Raw genomic sequence first — 18,393 nt, 5'->3', positions numbered from 1 at the left:
CTGTTGGAGTGAGTCTGAAGGAGGGCCACGAAGATGATGAGAGGGCTGGAGCACCTCTCCTGTGAAGACCGGCTGAGAGAGTTGGGGTTGTTGAGCCTGAAGAAGAGTAAGCTTCGGGGAAATCTTCTAGCAGCCTTCCAGCACCTAGAGGGGGCCTACAAGAAAGCTGGAGAGGGACTTTTTGCAAGGGTGTGTAGTGATAGGACAAGGGGTAATGGCTTTAAACTGAAAGAGGGGAGATTTAGATTAGATGTAAGGAAGAAATTTTTTAAAATAAGGATGGCGAAGCAGTGGTACAGGTTGCCCAGAGAAGTTGTGGATGCCCCATCCCTGCAAGTGTTCAAGACCAGGCTGGATGAGGCTTTGAGCAACCTGATGTAGTGGAAGGTGCCTCTGCCCATGGCAGGGGGATGGGAACTAGATGATCTTTGAGGTCCTTTCCAACCCAAACCATTCTATATTTCTAGATACTCTGAGGGCAAGATTTTTGGTACTGGTTAAACTAAGTACTTTTGGAATTGGCTGGCAAGGGAGAGCCTGTTTTCTAAATCAATTTGTGCAACTTGGGCATTTACATTACGTTTGAGCCAATTCTGCCATTCCTGTGGGGCAGCCTGAATACTGCACTGAATGCCCCTGGCACTGCCAGGTCTTCCTGTGAAGTAATTTGAAGACAGCGAGGTTACATTGATTGTAGAATAATTTAGGTTGGAAGGAACTTGTACAGCTTTGGTATAAAATCCTGATCTGAACCTTGGGTCCATTGCCACTCTTTGTATGCTCCCCCAAGAAAAGTCTAGCTCCATCTCGTCTATACCCTCTCTTTATAACAGAAAGCAATAAAATATCTCCTTAGGCTTCTTTCTTCTCAAGACCAAACAAACCCTGTTGTCTCAACTTTTTATGTGTTACGTGCTCCAGCTCTCTAATCATCTAGGTGTCCCTCCAGGGAAATTTGTCTTGTGTTTCAGTGTCTTGAACTGGGGAACCAAATCTGGACACAGGATTTAAGAAGTGTAGGTATATCATTTTTTTTTGGTTGAGGAATAGCTATGCATACTCTTTGCACTCTAATCTAAGAAGCAGTTGGCTTCGGGAATAATCTGTACCCGAAATTGCTACAGATTTCGAAATCGTAAAAAGTGTTTTCCTTATGAATACATGGATCTGCTTTGACAGCATTTACCAATGATAAAGTATGGAGAATCACCTATTTTATAGTCATTTTATAATGGTATCTGAGACATTAAGCTTTCCATGGAGCTTTAAGCCATAAAAATTTGTAATATTGCAGGCACCACTGTGAGCCAGTTGTATGTAAATTACAGTTAAGTTAGTTTAACATTACAGTTAATGGCAGCCACTCTGTTTTAGAACTTCATTTAAATACTGCCTTTTTATTAGTGTTTTCTCTCACTTATATTCCTTACATTAAAGATGTGATAACAGAATTATTTATCTGCTGCTTCTATGAAGTAATCCAAATTATGTGTTCTCTATCCTGTAGTTTGGTTTATGGAAATTATTCTGTTGTGCTGGTGTCCTGGGTCCTATTTTCCAGCAAAAATGTTTTTCCGAGGTGATATTCTGCTGCCTTCAATTTCCAAATAGGTGCTTTTCTTTAATGGTGTTTACAGCTTTCAGAGTCTTTGGGGTTTCTGAATTCTTCATTTGTAGTCCTTTTAGGGAAAAAAAAAAAAAGCTATTTAAGACATTTTTCAGGGTGTAATGAGAATATTAAAAAAAATAGTTGCAAGAATGCTATACGGTGTATTGATTTTCCTCTTTTATCATCTCCTTGAGCTCTTGAGTCTCTATCACTAATTGTTAGATCTCATTTTGGTCTGAGGTTTCAAGACTTTTCTTTTAAATCTCATGCAAAATTATGTCTTGTGGTAGAAATTTGTTATCTGCAGTACTTGTTAATTTTCTTTTAAATGACTCATATGAGAACATACTTTATCAGTCAGATGATGTGCCTCTTATTTCCAGAGTTTTGGGGAGAAAGGACTCATCAAATTTAGGAGCTGTTTAAAAAAGCTCAGATATTCTTCTGTTTTTTAAAATCTATTTTTGACGAACATGATTCCACTATTTTTGGAATCATAGATTGAAACCTTGATCAACTTGCTAAGGAGTTAGCCCTGAATTATGGTGTGACACGGCTTCACCTATAATTGGATATATATTTGAAGTTGGAAAAGGAGTTATTTTTAAGTCTCAGAGAAAATCCTACCTCTCTTTTGGATTTTGTTTCCTCCCATTCTGGGAAATGGATTTAAACTGAAAGAGGGCAGATTTAGGTTAGATATAAGAAAGAAATTCTTTACATTGAGGGTGGTGAGGTACTGGAACAGGTTGCCCAGAGAGGTTGTGGATGCCCCATCCCTGGAGGTGTTCAAGGCCAGGTTGGATGAGGCTTTGGGCAACCTGATGTAGTGGAGGATTTCCCTGCCCATGGCAGGGGGGTTGGAACTAGATGATCTTTGAGGTCCCTTCCAACCCTGACCATTCTATGATTCTATGAAATCCTCCCATTCTGGGAAAGCATGAGCCCAGCTGTAAAGATGATAGAATTTTTTCCAGAGGAGTTCCAGTGTAAGTACACAGGAGCTGATAGGCTGTATGTGCCATCTGTAAAGGTGCTGTGCTTGCTCTACCTCCACTTCTTCCTCTTCTTCCTATCAGCCCAGCTGAGATAGAGGTTGGTTGTACAGAATTGTACCAAACCCCAGTGAATGCAGCTTTGGCCAAGTACAAGATGATGCTAATGTTTGCGTGTGCTTCAAAGGCCTTTGTGCTGCTCGGTGCCTTTCTGAAGTCAGGGAATTAGAAAAAATAAATCCAGTGCTCTTCCTGATACAAGATCCATATTATCTTGATTGACGCATCACACATGAAAGTCTTATTAATCTGTTTGGAAAATGTTATATTTGTGTTACATCGAATATTGCCTAAGCTTTTACATTAGCATTTGCATAACTTGTTTCGAAGTCCTTTGAAAATAGAGATGCTGCTTTTCCCAACGGTGTATTTCAGTGCTTCGCTGTCCTTAGAGTAAGAATAATTTCCTAGTATTTTCTCATTTCAGGCAGAGCTTGTCACTGAGCTTGTAGAGGAGTGAGTAGAAAGGGAAGGTTCTGTGCCCGTGCGATTCTGGTGTGATGTTTGCCCTCGATAACGACACTGTCACTGCGTTGTCTGATGTCCCTGTACCTCCACAGGACTGCCACCGAGCCACTGTTCAAAGCTATCCGAGCCCTGTTTTGTGTTGCCCTATTAAATTTTATCCCTTTTGCTTTCAGGTTGCTCTTAATTTGTCATTTTGAATTCTGATCCTGCACCACATAGTTACAGGTTCTGCATTTTTACAGCTTCCAGACTTTTTTCCCCTTAACTATGGTTCAGCTACATTTTGCCTTTGCATCTTCGTATTTAACACTCCCCAGTGGAATTAAATTTTTATATTCTGAAGGTATCAACGGGTGTAATTATTATTGTTAGCCAATTCATGGGTTAATAAACCAAATATGTAACATTAACCTTTAATGAATCTCTAGCTTGCAGTTTTGATTTCCAATAATAAAAGTTTTATGTATTACATGCTCTTTTTCTTGCTGAAACAAAGTTTTCCTTAATTCCAATTTACCCTTCCTTGAAGCGTGAAGGGGAAGCAAGTGTGGAAGGTGTTCTTAATCAGCTGGTCCTGGAGCATCTGCAGTTGGCTCCTCTCCAGTGGGGTGAGTAATGTCAAAATCTATTGATGATCATTTTAGAGGATATATTGGCTCGTAATTTTAGCAGCATGAGAATGATAATGTTTTCATTTACTGATACTCTATAATACAAGAGAATTCGCTAGGAATTTTGTTTTCCTTTAGATATTTTACTTAGCTGAAGATAAATGAAAAATTGGTATTTGTTTTATTCTAAGTATTACTATTCAGGAATAATAAACATGAAACCTGAGTACGCAATTTTTCCTGTAATTTGCAATCCTAGCTCTGTTGTATGAGAGGTGGCTGCTTAATTTTCCCTTTGCCTGACAGTGTGTGTTTTTAAAGTAATTTCTCTAAAATATTTTCATACTGAATTGTAATATACTTTATGGTGTATTTCTTATCACGATGTAGACATTTGTGTTGCTGACTTTTTCGATAGAGAAAAAGTTGTTTCTCTGTGCGGTAAGGAAGAACAATTTCATTTCTCTAAATTTTGCATTTAGAATGGTATTCCAACAATGAAATACTGAATTAATTTAATTTTGAAAAGTCGTAATAATGTGGCTTCTGTCTGAAGTTCTTAACGAGGTTTGTTCAGAGGCATTGGAACATGGCATGTTTTATCCCCAACACTTCTGTGTTGGTTGCAAGTTTCAGAAAAAGTCCCTAGTTCCTAAGAAAGTAGTTTTCAAAGCTTTTCATTTTAAAGCAATTTTAACTCTATACTCCTTATTTTAATTAATTCCATGACCTGAACAGCACCAGTTTTACAAAACAAGAATCCACTGCTATTGTCTGTGTTAACTTTTAAAAGTAAAATGACCCCAAACTCTAGTATTTGTGCACTTCTACAAATGCTTGTAGGCACTTGGTTTATAGATGAGAATATTAGAACTGGTAATGGTTTAAAGTTGTTTATTGTAAACATGTTAAACTTGAAGCATTATCTGTCTGAAACTGTGCTTATCTGGCCTCTGTTCTGCAGAGGATTCAAGGATTTAGTAGCACTTGCTGGTATGACTGGCTTTGGCTATGGTTGCCCTGCAACATGAGTGGCTTTGTGTCACATGTATGTTGTGAGCTCAGACAGGTCACTTGAGTCATTCTAGTTCTTCTGAGTGCCATTGACCTTCAAAAGGTTTGTAACCTGGGCTCCGAGTTGGAAAATTTCCCCTTGACACTTTCACATGGGAGATCACCTTAAGGATGAAAACTGTGGTTTTTTTCTTTTCGTATTTTCTTGATTTTCTTTTCATGCCAAATTCTACTGTTTTCTTAGTAAAAGAGGCTTTTAGATTCATAGGATTGATTCTGGTATTCCTGCCTAAATGGTGATACTCATTGGTACTTTGATGCAGTAGCTGGAAAACATGAACGTAACGCTGATTTACCATGAAATGTGATTGCCTGTGGAGTTGGTAATTTCTCAGGTTGTTGTTTAATTCAGTTAAAGAATCCCAGTTACTTTAGTTTTCAGAATGTATGAACATGAGAGAAAACTGATATTCCCTGCCTCAGAACTACAAAATGTTTTGAAGCACAATCTCTTGGCTGGTTGTGGCCTAGATGTGAATTTTCTGCATTAAACAAAGCAGGGAAAGGGAGATCCTGTGGGATCTCAAATACTTGATTTCCCACAATTTATATATAATATTTCCTTTTGGAAGGTTCTGATTGCTGAAAATACTGGTTTTGCAGAAGTCTACTTTGTTTTTTTGTCTAATATTTTCTCAATCTGAAATTACGATTGCATATATTCTCTGTTTTGTGTAACACAAAAAATATATCCATGTAGAAACTGTAGCTCACTATGGAGATTATTGAAAAGGACGTTTTGATTAAATGCCTGATTTTGCTTGACAACAAAAGCAAAAAATGAGAATTAAAAATAATGGAGAAATTTTAGTTTCTTTTAATTAACTATAGCTTCAAATATTAAGCAGTTAAATCTTTGCTAGTTGGTTTCACAACGTTGTAGCCAGGTAGCCCTACCTGCAATCATCAAGAGGAAAGCTGCTGCAATCCTTCCAGAAAGTGTACCTTGGCAATGCAGGCTATTTCGATTTTATTAGTGTGTGGGATGGCGAAAGAATTAGAAGATTTTTATGTTTTTTGGTTTGGTAGGTGGGAGTAATAAGAAGTGTTGGAATGCCTGGAAAATCAAGAGCGTGTGTGTGTCCATACGTATTTAGACAATGTGACATACTGTCTTGTGGAGTTTAAATTGTCTTTTGTCAACAGAATATATTTTCTATTAAACTCTTACAGACCTGGAAAAGTGTTATGTGTTTCAAATAATCTAAAATGTAATGCAAATTCTGTTTTCCCTGCAATTTTTTCTTGATATATTTTGAAGTGATTGACAGCTATCGTGTAAGAATCAGATCTTTTAGTGGTCGTAGTCTGAACTGAATACCAATAATGGAATAAACTTACGCAAGTTGTCTTAAAAATTCTTTGAACATTAACATTTCTAGTAAAAGAGAACTATAAACTTAATATATATAATTAATATGGCAATAGTCTTCAGATTTTCTCTTCTTGTCCTGCCTTGTCCATTATTTTGATGTTATCAAAAATATGTTAGTGTCAGCCAGATGTTTTTTTTTCTCACAATCGTCACACTGTCTGTAGTCACAGCCTTGCTTTACTTTGAGTTCTGATTTTCTGTGTTGAGAAGAGCTTGCATTTTAATGTGAACCCTTTAATACTAGCCATCGTTGTAATATAATCTTTGCATATATGGGCTGAAAATTTTGCCTTAGAATCAATTTTATTGCATAGCACTATGATTATTCAAGACTTTTGCTTTATCGATGGTTACATTGAAGGGTTTACTTTATTATAAGTGCTCACACTGAAACATGAATGAATATTTAACATGGTTTTGATTAAAAAAATGACTGGCTCTTGTTCAAATTTATAAAAGCTGGACTTCAAAATTCCTTTTAAATTTGGCATATTTAATTCATAGTGGAGTTAATATTACATTTCTAAAAGTATAAAAGCATATTGAAATAATTTTTCATGTAAATTTGACAATCTTGTCTTTTTTCATTCAATATAAGGCAAAGAGTGGAATTAGAAGTTAGTGGCATTTAAGTTTTGATCTGAGGGTTAGAAGTCAGCTCTGAAGGTTGTCAGATAAAGGAAAAAAGTGGCTTTGTGAACAGCGTTGATTGTGATTTCATATAATTAAATGGCTGGGGAGGGACAAGTATTTAGAATACGAGGAATCATAACAGAAAATATGTCAAAGGCTAGACTGAAAGTTCTTAATATGTTGTTAAAATTGATTTTAAGATTTAGGACATCTCTGTAAAATGAAGTTGTCTATTAGGCAGGTTAGTAAATCACACGTAATTGAAAAACATAATCTTGCTCAACACCACCACGTTCAATGTTCTCTAAAATTTATGACATATTTTCTTTTTACTGCTGGGCAACAAACCAAATGTAGGAATAGATGTGGGTTTAAGGTGAATATATTATTATCATCAAATCAAGGAAACATAGCCTGCAAAGTTTAATGAGGAGAAGCAAGACTCTTCAAAGGCATATGTCGTGCAAGTTCCGTGGTTAGATTTGAAAATGATCAGATGGAGGCATTTGTAGTTGCTGGCTGTGTGATATTTTTTTCAATCTTTATTTGATTTGTGTTGCTAAGTTTTGCAAGCAAGCAAAATTCTGAGGCTGAACACTGATCAGCGTGATGGTGCTCTTCTGCATTTTATAGTAAAATTATCATAGGTGTAAATGCTATGCCCAAAATGGTGTTATTGAACTTGAAATAGACTGAGTTTGAAATATAGACTGTTGATTGAACTTGGAATAGGCTGGACCCAGGATATTCCTGCGTTCACATGAGAAGTACCTTTTAAGTGAGGGGTTCCCCATACTTTGCATGCTCTACACAAATTTCACAACAGAAACATATTCTAAATTCTGCTACATAAAGCAAAATAAACTTAACTTCCTTCACTGCCTTCAGCCACAAGATAAAGACATCTTTTCCTGATGGTTCTCATTTGTATAAGAATGAAGATTTATTAGAGAAATTTGATTTAGTATTTTGGAACTGTAGACAGATCTAAATGTGCTAAATGTTTTAATATACCGGGCAAATACTTAGCTTTTCTTTCTCTGTAGAAACTAACTGGATAACTGAAAGCCAATGTTTATACCTGAACTCTAAAGACAATATTTGCAGTATCACTCTAAGAATCATACACAGGTAAAGCTTCACTGTGGGCAAAGGCCAGAAATAGCCATTTGTTTCAATTAATTCTTTTATTTCATTCACTCATTTCATTCATTCTTCACTTCTTCCTTCATAATAAACATGGATTTCAGAACAGTTTATAACATTTAAATTAATTGTGGTTACCTTCTCACAATGCAGGATGTTTCATTCGCTAGTATGTGATCGAAGGGAAAACTAACAATTGTGTTGCTGAATGCTGGCCTGATCATACTTAAGAAAAGTGATGGTTAGTAGCCAAACTCTAGCTTTTAGGTAGAGAATGCTACACATTTTGTTGTGGGTTCACAGTAAATTGTGTGTCTACTTGCATCATGAAGACTATTGTGCTTAGAAAAAAAAACAAATTGAAGGATGGTTTTAAATTGCCCCTCGCAGGTAGTTGGCATCAACAGAAGTAGATTTAAAAGTCTTCTGCAGTGTTTCATGAGTATGTGGTTCATGACAGCTGTTTGGAAGTTCTGTCTGGTTAAGTTTCACAAAACATTTTAATGGAAGCATTGCTTCTAAAATAAATTACCTTTATAATTCATTGTATGTTTTAGCACCAAATCAAAATCAATTTTCACAGCTTATATATTTCATGGATCCTAAAATTAATTACTGAAACTACTCACCCATTTTATTTTGCATTTTCCAGTCTGACCTTCGACCATAATTAAATCAATCTTTCCACAATTTATGTGATGAAGTATTAGGGTTTGCAGCAGTGTCAAATCACCGCATCCTGAATACAGAGAAAAATATTTTAAAGTATCTGTCAGTGAGTAGATGAAGAAATGATACATCTCTAAGCCTGTGTTTTGGATGCCTTCTCGATACCCTGACAGCTTGTTGTCCCCAAGGACCTAGTTAAAAAGAGCCAGGTCTCTGCAGACATGATCATTGGTAACAGTTTTGCTTTAGTCGGGGCAGTCCTTCAAAATTGCTCTTCCCCCACATTTGAAATTCCAAGACCGTCTTGGATGTTTGTTGAAAGACTGGTTTTGATGGGGAGCTGCAAGGAAGTCGTTTTATTTTCTCTTTTAATAAACAAACTCCTCGTAGGCCCTCCACAGGATCATGTAGATTATATAGATATAAGCTTGGAAATATGGAGAGATCAGCAGGCTATGTGAAGGTTTGCCCTTAAAAAAAAATTATTCTGTTCATTCATCAAACTAAAATATTATTTAATTATTTCTATTTTAGAATTACAGTAATCTGGCCATTATCATCGTTAGAAAGATGAAACAAAGAGTGTTAGCCAGAAAATCTCAGGACTGTCCTGTCTATAAGGTAGAGAATCGCGGTCTGATTCATAGGAAGACCAAAATCAAAAAGCAATCTGGTGGTAAATGGATTTTACTAGATAACCAACCTTTCTCATCCATTTAGAAAAATCTTCAGGTTTTTCATTTTTATTTTTAAGATGCAGGAGAGGTGGGAACACTTTCATGTCTTAACAGCTTGTGTGCAGGCTGTTTTGGAGGATATTTTGGCAATGTCAAACAAGCAACATGCTTTAGTTACTGGGAAGTGTTAAGGGACTGGGTCAGTACATTGAAAAAATGGTCTAACTTGATAAAACTAGGGCATCTGGCACACAAAAAATGTTCTTGTGTGTCAAAACATGCTATTGTGTGATATGTGTTTCATCAGCTGTTGCTTCTAATTCCTACCGAAGCCTTGGTTACTCTAAACTGAGAGGAGAAACTTGTAGAGAAAGAGTTTCAGACATAACCACGTGAGTAGTCATTTCAAAGAAAAGATACTAAGAATAAAGAGAGCACCCTAAAGTGAAAATAAATTAACAAAACCTCTTATGCAAAGACAGATAGCTTGACACAGGCTGGGTGAAGTGCCAGTGGTTGCTTCATAATAGATTTCTGAAAGAACTAGTAGCTAAAGCTGCAGGTCCAGCATTTCTAACAAAGCAGTGAGAAGAGGTGGGAGGGAAAATGAACTCGTCGATACTAATGGAGTTGTCATTGGTCTAGGACCAGTTTCACCTGTGTGAATCATTAGTGATTTTTGCTTAAAAAAATAGAATCATAGAATCATAGAATCGTCTGGTTGGAAGAGACCTTCAAGATCATCGAGTCCAACCATTCACCCTGCACTGCCAGGGTCCCTAAACCATGTTGCTCAACACCAAATCCACACGGTTTTTGAACACCTCCAGGGATGGGAACTCCACCACCTCCCTGGGCAGCCTGTTCCAATACTTCACAACCCTGTCTGTAAAGAAATTTTTCCTGATATCCAACCTAAATTTCCCCTGGTGCAACTTGAGGCCATTCCCTCTCGTCCTGTCATTCATAACGTGGGAGAAGAGACCAACCCCCATCTCCCTACAACTTCCTTTCAGGTAATTGTAGAGAGCGAGAAGGTCCCCCCTGAGCCTCCTCTTCTCCAGACTGACCAGTCCCAGCTCCCTCAGCCGCTCCTCACAGGATAAGTTCTCTAAACCCTTCACTAGTTTCGTTCCCCTTCTCTGAACCCGCTCCAGCACCTCAACGTCCTTCTTGAAGTGAGGGGCCAAAAATTGAGCACAGTACTCCAGGTGTGGCCTCACCAGTGCTGAGTACAGGGGGACAATCACCTCCCTGCTCCTGCTGGCCACACTGGTTCTGATACATGCCAGGATTCCATTGGCTTTCTTGGCTGCTTGGGCACACTGCTGGCTCATGTTCAGTCAGCTGTCAACCAGCACCCCTAGGTCCTTCTCTGCTGTGCAGCCTTCCAGCCACACTTCCCCAAGCCTGGGGGTTGTTGTGGCCCAAGTGCAGGACTCGGCACTTGGTCTTGTTGAATTTCATACAGTTATGTTGAATTTCATACAGTTATGTTGAATTTTATCCAGTACGAATTTCATACATACAAATAGGAAAAAGGAAAGCAGATAGGAGGACTAGTAAACTGATGAAATAACACTGATGGCTCAAAGATAAGCACCACCATCTCATCAAAAAGAGATTAGGCTGCTACACAGAATCATAGAACGGTTTAGATTGGAACGGACCTTCAAAGATCATCTAGTCCAAACCTCTGCAATGGGCAGGAACATCTAGGATGCTAGATTAGACTGCTCAAAGCCCCATCCAGCCTGACCTCAAACACTTCCAATGACAGGGCGTCCACAGCTCTTCTGAGCAACTTGTTGCAGTGTCTCACCACCCTCATTGTAGAGTTTCCTCTTTATGTCCCATCTAAACCTACCATCTTTTGGTTTAAAACCCTTGCTCCATGTCCTGTCACTACAGGTCTTGGTCAAAATTCTGTCTCTGTATTTCTTAAAATATTTTGATAATCTAAAAACCAAAGTACCACAAATGAAATGGATGAAATGTAGTCCAGAAAAGAAGCTTATTTGTTCAGAAACTAGAAACACAGAAATCTGTGAGAAGTTCAGCTGTCTGAAGTGTTTGGAAAGGATTTGATTGTTGCTGTGAGCTACCAGTGTAATTCAGCTAAGAAGAAAGGTGTATGTGGTATTTGTCCAAGTTTCTAATGAAATCTCCCATGGGAAACTTCTTACTGAAGAGCTTAAATCAAACCAGAATAGGAAAAAGTAAAGTTTTGGAGGTGATCAAGGAACGAAGACTTATTGTTGGATTTATGCTATGGAGATAGTACACTGAGTAAAATTAGATCAGTTCTCAGAAGTTGAGTAAATCTGGCGGGTCAGTTCTGTGTTCACTACTTTGACATCTAATACAGTCTTACTTGCTTTGAGTTGCACTATCTCTGAGGCACATTTCTTTAATTTTGTAAAATTAAGAGTTGACTGATTTCCAGGGATCCATCAGAGGACCGGGTCTCAAGGAGGGCAAAAAAAATCGCTGAAGTAGGGAAACTTGTTGTAAAAGCATACTGGATAGAAAGAGTCTGTTAATAAATGCAATTTAGATTTTGTAAAGACCATTAAGGTTTTCAAGACACTGTAACAGCAGAAATACTGACCAAGAGGAAAGTACTAAATAGTGATGTTTAATCAGATATGAAAAGGAGAAAAAGAAACAGGACATTGCAGTAGCAGGAAAATCAACTCATTCAAGCTTGATTCAGACACATGTGCCTAATACATTTTGTTATGTTGAGTGAGTGAGTGACTTTGTTTTCAATATTTCATTTACAAAAACATTGTAATTTTTCGAGCAAAAATAAAAAAAAGCTATTCACATTTTACTTCTCTATAGGAATATTGCTTACGACATTTCAGTTAAGCCATAACAAGTGGTTGAGGAACACCATAATGATGATAAATTGTTACACAGTTATGCAAAGGTACTTAATTTTCTAGGTATTGTTAGAAGTAAATTGAATAATAGATTAATTGAACATCCAAATTAAAAAATGAAAAGCTATTGAAATAATTATGAAAATGGGTTACATTTTCAAAAAGAGCTGTGAAGATAATTGTAAGGAAGGAGATTGAAAAGGAAAAAGCTGCCTTGTAAAGCTGGTGGTGAAAAGTAGCACTGAAGCTGCAGAGAAATAGATTTGTATTACTTTGATGGACATAAGATACCATTCGAATAAAAATCTAGAAAAATATGATTCAGCTTGTGAACAATTAAGAAAAGAAAAAAGGAAAAAAGATCAGAGGATGTATGTATTAACAAGAGAGGCAAGAAAGATGCTTTGATCAGGCAGGATTTTAATTGCCCACCAATTAAATGAATTGTACAGTTAAGTGTGTAGAGAATGAGAAATGGAAAATACACTAATTGTAGTGGTGGAATATTCTGAATAGCCTATGTAGGACAGGTTCAGCGTGTAATTAGTTTTGGACAGTAAGCAAGGAGGGAGATTTATTCCAGAATGTATATGCTGAGCTTTCCTTATCTGGCTTCCAACATTTTTTTCAGCTTTTGTTTTATTTCACTTGAAAAAAACGATGCATATGCTTGGAAGTGAATGCCATGAGTGTTGTATATGAACACAGTATTTTCACTGACTACATTGCACTTTGGATCAGACTCTTTTTTCACTAAAAAGTGTGGTTTTGACTGGAACGTTACTTCTCAGTGGAAGTGCAAAAGTACTCTGTTGTAGTTTAAAGTTTGTACTTAAATGGAAGGTTTTCCTTTATTTTTTGTTTTTTTACTAAAAGCAAAATTTTCCAAGTATTTTCATGTGTTCTCCTCCCACCCCCATGACTCATTGGTTAAGGCTAGCATGACTTATCAGTGGAAGTTCTCTGGCAAACAGACATTTTGAGGGGAGGGAAGTTGGTTTAATTTTCAGTGTTCATTCTGAAGTAGTCCTTTATTTCATCAAGGAAGCTGAAGTGAATTAATCACTGTAAAGAATATAAACCCACCTCAATAAGCCTTGTAATACTGAAATTATTAGCTTCCAGCTATCAAAACTTCAACAGTACCAGCACAGACCAGAACAGACAGATTCGTATAAGCAAACATAAGCTTCGACTGAATTCCTCTCTCTTTCATCTCCTTTTCTCCTTTTAGTCTCTCTCTCAATATTGGCAGCTAATTGTCTGGGTTTTGGCATTTTTTTCCTCCATTTTCTGATTTTTCTTAGTCTGTTCCTTCTCTGCATTGTCTCATTGGTAAAACAGTGTCAGAACTTGATTTTACTTTTGGTTTTGTTTTGTATCTCAGACTTTTGTATTATAATCATAAAATATTTTTTGAAAAGAAAGGTTGTACAGTTTTAGACCAGAAAGAAGTTAATCTCATTTGATTGATTTGAGTCATTAATTGATTTGATTTTACAAAGGAAGCTGGTCAAACAGGAAATCTTTCCTGACCAGTGATCCTGTGTACTTGTTGATACTGTATACTCAGTAGTGAACTTGCTTTTTATTTTAGTATCTGTTTCCTTGTTCGGCAGAAATTTAGGCTCACTTTAATAACATTTCTGATTACCTATGGATACATTAGAAAAAGTTACAGAAGGAGAAGGGCTCCTTTTATTTGCATCTTAGGATATAAAAGAGGAGCTGAGCAAATGTGTTCTGTAGGATGGCTTTGTACAAAAGGGCTTCCATCAAAAGATGCTTGAGTTGTTTTCTGTTACTCATTACATTTTGTATAGTATCATATGAAGTTGTGGCTCAATAATATCAGACATGTCCAGAGCTGTGACAGAACTTTTATATCAAGGCCAGACACGAGTTTAAATAAGGAAGAATCTTAATTAAAAATGTTAGTGGTACATAGAAAGGGTAAAATGTCTCGGCAGTGTCTGGAGATACATGGAGAGAAATAATTGGTTGCCTTGTGTGAAAACTTCAGGAAAGAAGGAGAGGCAGCAGCAACGATCCTCAAAAATTAAAAGAAGTGTTAAAAGATAATCACATTTCTATGCTTTGATAAACAGTCAACTGTCAGTTATCTAAGTGAATGATGGGGTTGGGTTGTTCAAGCTAAAGGAAAAACTCAGGTATTGAAAGTGTTGGAGACCATAAATCAGAAACTTTAGAGCAGAAACGAGTGCCACCAGCTCCAAATGGTTCTGGTTGGAAGTCTTCCAACAGTGCTCTCAGCTGTGGGAGCATTTAGTAAATTTGTTTTAGTGGGACATGAAGTCTCAAAGTTGGTTTTATGCTGCACACAAGCTCCAGACTGAGTGGAGGGACCAGCAGCTCAGCTCTGACAGGGCTTCTTGACTTGGGCTTTGCCTTACTCTTAGCTCCGACTGGCAGACTGAGGAAAACATGACTTTGCACCTATACATTAGGCCACTTGGATTCAGAGCCCTTGTCTGAAATGAGATATCTTTGTAGCTCCTTCATTCTTCCCAGAAATTTAGTGTAAACTCCCCAAAACAGGAGCTTACCCCACAGGGATGGATGTCCACACTGTCCTGCCTAGCGGGCTTCTTCATGGCATTTGCCTCCTAATAATTACATTGCCTCTTGCTTTACTATGATGGTTTTTCACATATAAGCTTCACTTACAGAAAGAAAACATGCAGGTTTCTCTCACTAATGAGTGCTAGTGAAACAAAGAAAATGAAAAATGAGTGAGAAATGTAATCTACGTTTCGAAATTTGGATGAAAATAAGTTCAGTGAACAGCTGTCAGTGGAGTGAACATCCTGAACTTTGCCTGTTAAAGAGGCAAAATGACCTCTTCTGGTTTCCTAGTGACAATAATTTTGTATAACTTGCTGAAGCAACCAGCGAGTTTCTGAACATCTGTTCCTGATGAAGGTATTAATCAGCAACGTGCTCACTGTTCGATATTTATGAACTATTTTTATTAAAACAGGCTGTATTTGGAGGAAATTATTTCTGTTTATGGGTACTTAATACACAGTGATTTGTATTGTCCACATGTTGTTTTAAATTAATATCATAACATGAAATAGACATCTTCGTTATTTAATTCAGAAGTGGATTACAGAAAGTGTCTCAATATAATTTTGTTTGGAGAGCCTTTTGTAAACTCATTGAGCTCTGTCCGAGAACCTTGCTGCAAATAAGAATTTCAAGATTAAATTTATTTGTGACTCATTTCCAGCCCTTTTGTTCTCGTGTCAATATTGTTCTTTAGCTTAAATAGCTTTTCTCAGTCTCTGGTGTTTCCTTCTCTACTCTTGCTCTTTCTTTTGTGCATTTCAAGACAGCAGTCAGGAATACCTCTCTAGTTTCCTTGATAGCATAGGGTTTTTTTCTGTCACCAACCCCACAATTATCTCAGTAGCCTCTGTCTGTGTCTGTAATAAAGGGTGTTTTTTGTTTTCTTAGATATGGGTGTGAAGATTAGATCTTCAGCAGCATTATTCCTGACATGAATCCTTAGCGATCTCTACCTTATAAAGTAAATCTGCGCTTTCATTTTCAGGACTATCCATTGTCCTTTATTAATCATCATAATTATGGTGATTATTTAGTATTTCACAGAACATGATGAAGGCTATCGAAGCCAACATTACCTCTCTCACAAACGGTAGTTTGAGACTGGTCGTGATGTGTGAATTTTGTTGGTATCTGGCTACAACATGGTGGTTAGCAAGTTGCTGCTCTCTCTGCAGCGTAGCAGAATCTTGAATGTTTAAGGTGGGTAATAATGTAATCACTCTGCGTAAATACAAAATAATTAAACCACCAAAACTTTCAGAACTGAATTCGGATTAAATTTCAAGTTTCAGGTACTCAACACCGTGACCAGTAGTGCAGTAAAGCAGTATCAGGCCTTATTTCGGTCAGAGGTTAATGTCATGTTGTGAAAAAGCATCTATAATATTTCAAATGGAGAACAGTTTGTCCGTTGATGTGACATTCCTGTGTTACTAGGTTTTTTCATCACTTCATGTCTTTCTTAGCAAACAGTGAGGAAGATGCTCGGCATGATTTTCAGGAGTCATTTCTCCGAACAGCTGGAACGATGTCGTATTCGTCGGGTCTGTGACATTCCCCTGGCTGTGCTGATGATGTTGCTATAGAAGGTATTTTCTGAAGAAAAGGCTCCTTCCTGCTGTCGTTTGCCCTGATGCAGGGAAAACCATCCGTTTGTGGCTGTGAACCCCGCACCTGGGTAGCTGGCTAGTAAGAACTGGATTGATGCCTGCAGCTCCATCACTACATACTCAGATATAGAAAAGTTTTTTTTTTTTCTGATGATCTAGACTTGTATTCTGAGTGACAAAGTGACGTTTGTCTATCTGGGTGTCTTGTATTGTCCTTATGAATGTAGAATCAAAGAAATGTTTCTTGTAGTGTGCATTAGTGTTACTAGCTAGAAATTCAACAATTGTTGGGATACCCAGATATTCAGATGAATTTCAAGTTTAGGTTAGTTTGCATTACCCAGTAGTCAACAGTTTTCAACACATGCGTGTGCAAAATCTTGGAAATCAAAATGTATGAGGTGTCTATGCCCGGGTGTTGCCTCTGTGAGGATTCATGAGGTTTTTTAGCTTTTTTTTTTTGTTGTTCCCCTGTCCTGTTGAGGTGGGAGAGTGAGAGAGCAATTCGGTAGGCATCTGGCAGCTGGCAAAGGTCAACTCAGCACAGATTATTGCTTCAATATCCGGATATTCCCTTTCAATTCTTGTCTTCTCAGGAGGTTGTAGTGCAGTCCATGCAGTTCCTTGGAGCCAGTAATGCTCAGAAATCTCTGCAAAGGCGATAGCTACTACACAAAGGTAAAAAATATGCCAGAATGACGCAAGGCAAGGAATGAAAATAAGACAATACAGGATTGTTTGCTTGTGAGAAGTTGTTTTGGTTTTCTGGCTGTCACAGTACATAGTTTTGGTATAGGAGGTCGGTTCAGAAAGCTGTGCGTACTTCAGTTGAGTAAAAATGAGCAGAGGCAAACCAGGGCTGTGACATGTAGCGATACATGGCTGATAGGGGAGGCAGCTTGTAATAGAGGTTAGTGATGATAATCTGGAAGCTGTTCTTCACAAGGCACCGTGGCAGACAATGAAATTCCTCTGTTATTTTGAGAGAGTGAAAAAATCCAGCTACTTGATCATCATGCAGAGCTAGCCTTCACAGGTTTCCTTCTGTTCTTGTAATAAATTGTTTCTTAGGCAATATATTCTGTGAGATTAAGAACCGCTCTGACATACTGTATAGCATCATTCTTAATCCTTCTTGTTCTCTTTTAAAATATCTTTTGTATTGCATTGGTGCTGACAACTTGGTAATAATCCAGTAGTGTTACCTAATTTATGTAAAAAACCACAGATGGTGTCTGCCTCTGTCTTTTCATCTGGAGTTTCAGTCTGTGGAGCTGTTTGTTTGCCTTACAGCATACCAGAATAATCAGCAAACCTCTAGTCAAATTAAGTTGGATAGTTTGATGGTAGGAACTCAGCAGAAAATTGTTACATGTCTAAATTTGAAGATGAAGGGACCAAAGCATTACAGATAACCAGATACTTCAAATAGCCCAGGAACTACATTTGATTCACATCTTCTTGTCTGTAGATACTGACTGAAACATTGCTCCAATGGATTTTTGAAGCAGGTTGTCTGTGCCTTCATTTATCTCACATTATAGTTTAGAAATTCACTGTATTCTGTATGGGATAGTGGATGTTTCCCCGTTGAACAGATTCCAGAAGTGACCCTTGAATGTTCAGTTATTATGCCACCCAGAGGGACCTTGACAGGCTGGAGAGGTGGGCCTGTGAGAACCTCATGAAGTTCAACAAGGCCAAGTGCAAGGTCCTGCACGTGGGTTGGGGCAACCCCAAGCGCAGGTACAGGCTGGGTGGAGAATAGATTGAGAGCAACCCAGAGGAAAAGGACTTGGGGATGTTGATTGATGAGAAGCTCAACATGAGCCGGCAATGTGCGCTGGCAGCCCAGAAAGCCAACCGTGTCCTGGGCTGCATCCAAAGCAGCGTGGCCAGCAGGTCGAGGGATGGGATTCTGCCCCTCTACTCAGCTCTGGTGAGACCCCACCTGGAATACTGCATTCAGCTCTGGAGTCCCCAAGA

General features: G+C 37.9%; 1 protein-coding gene across 1 annotated transcript in view; it reads left to right on the top strand.

The window, feature by feature from the left end:
* TRAPPC9 (trafficking protein particle complex subunit 9) overlaps positions 1 to 18,393 on the top strand; it is a 535,580-nt gene that overhangs the window by 268,346 nt on the left and 248,841 nt on the right. The window contains exon 22 of the mRNA XM_086609585.1: positions 3,650 to 3,740. Coding sequence (XP_086465711.1) covers positions 3,650 to 3,740 — 91 coding nt within the window. The remainder of the gene's footprint in view (positions 1 to 3,649; positions 3,741 to 18,393) is intronic.

The sequence above is a fragment of the Tauraco erythrolophus genome, chromosome 3 (assembly GCF_009769465.1).
Source record: "Tauraco erythrolophus isolate bTauEry1 chromosome 3, bTauEry1.pri, whole genome shotgun sequence".
In the NCBI taxonomy this organism is placed as follows: domain Eukaryota; kingdom Metazoa; phylum Chordata; class Aves; order Musophagiformes; family Musophagidae; genus Tauraco; species Tauraco erythrolophus.
The sequence above is the reverse complement of the archived record's forward strand: the minus strand, read 5'-3'. Positions and strand labels throughout refer to the sequence as shown.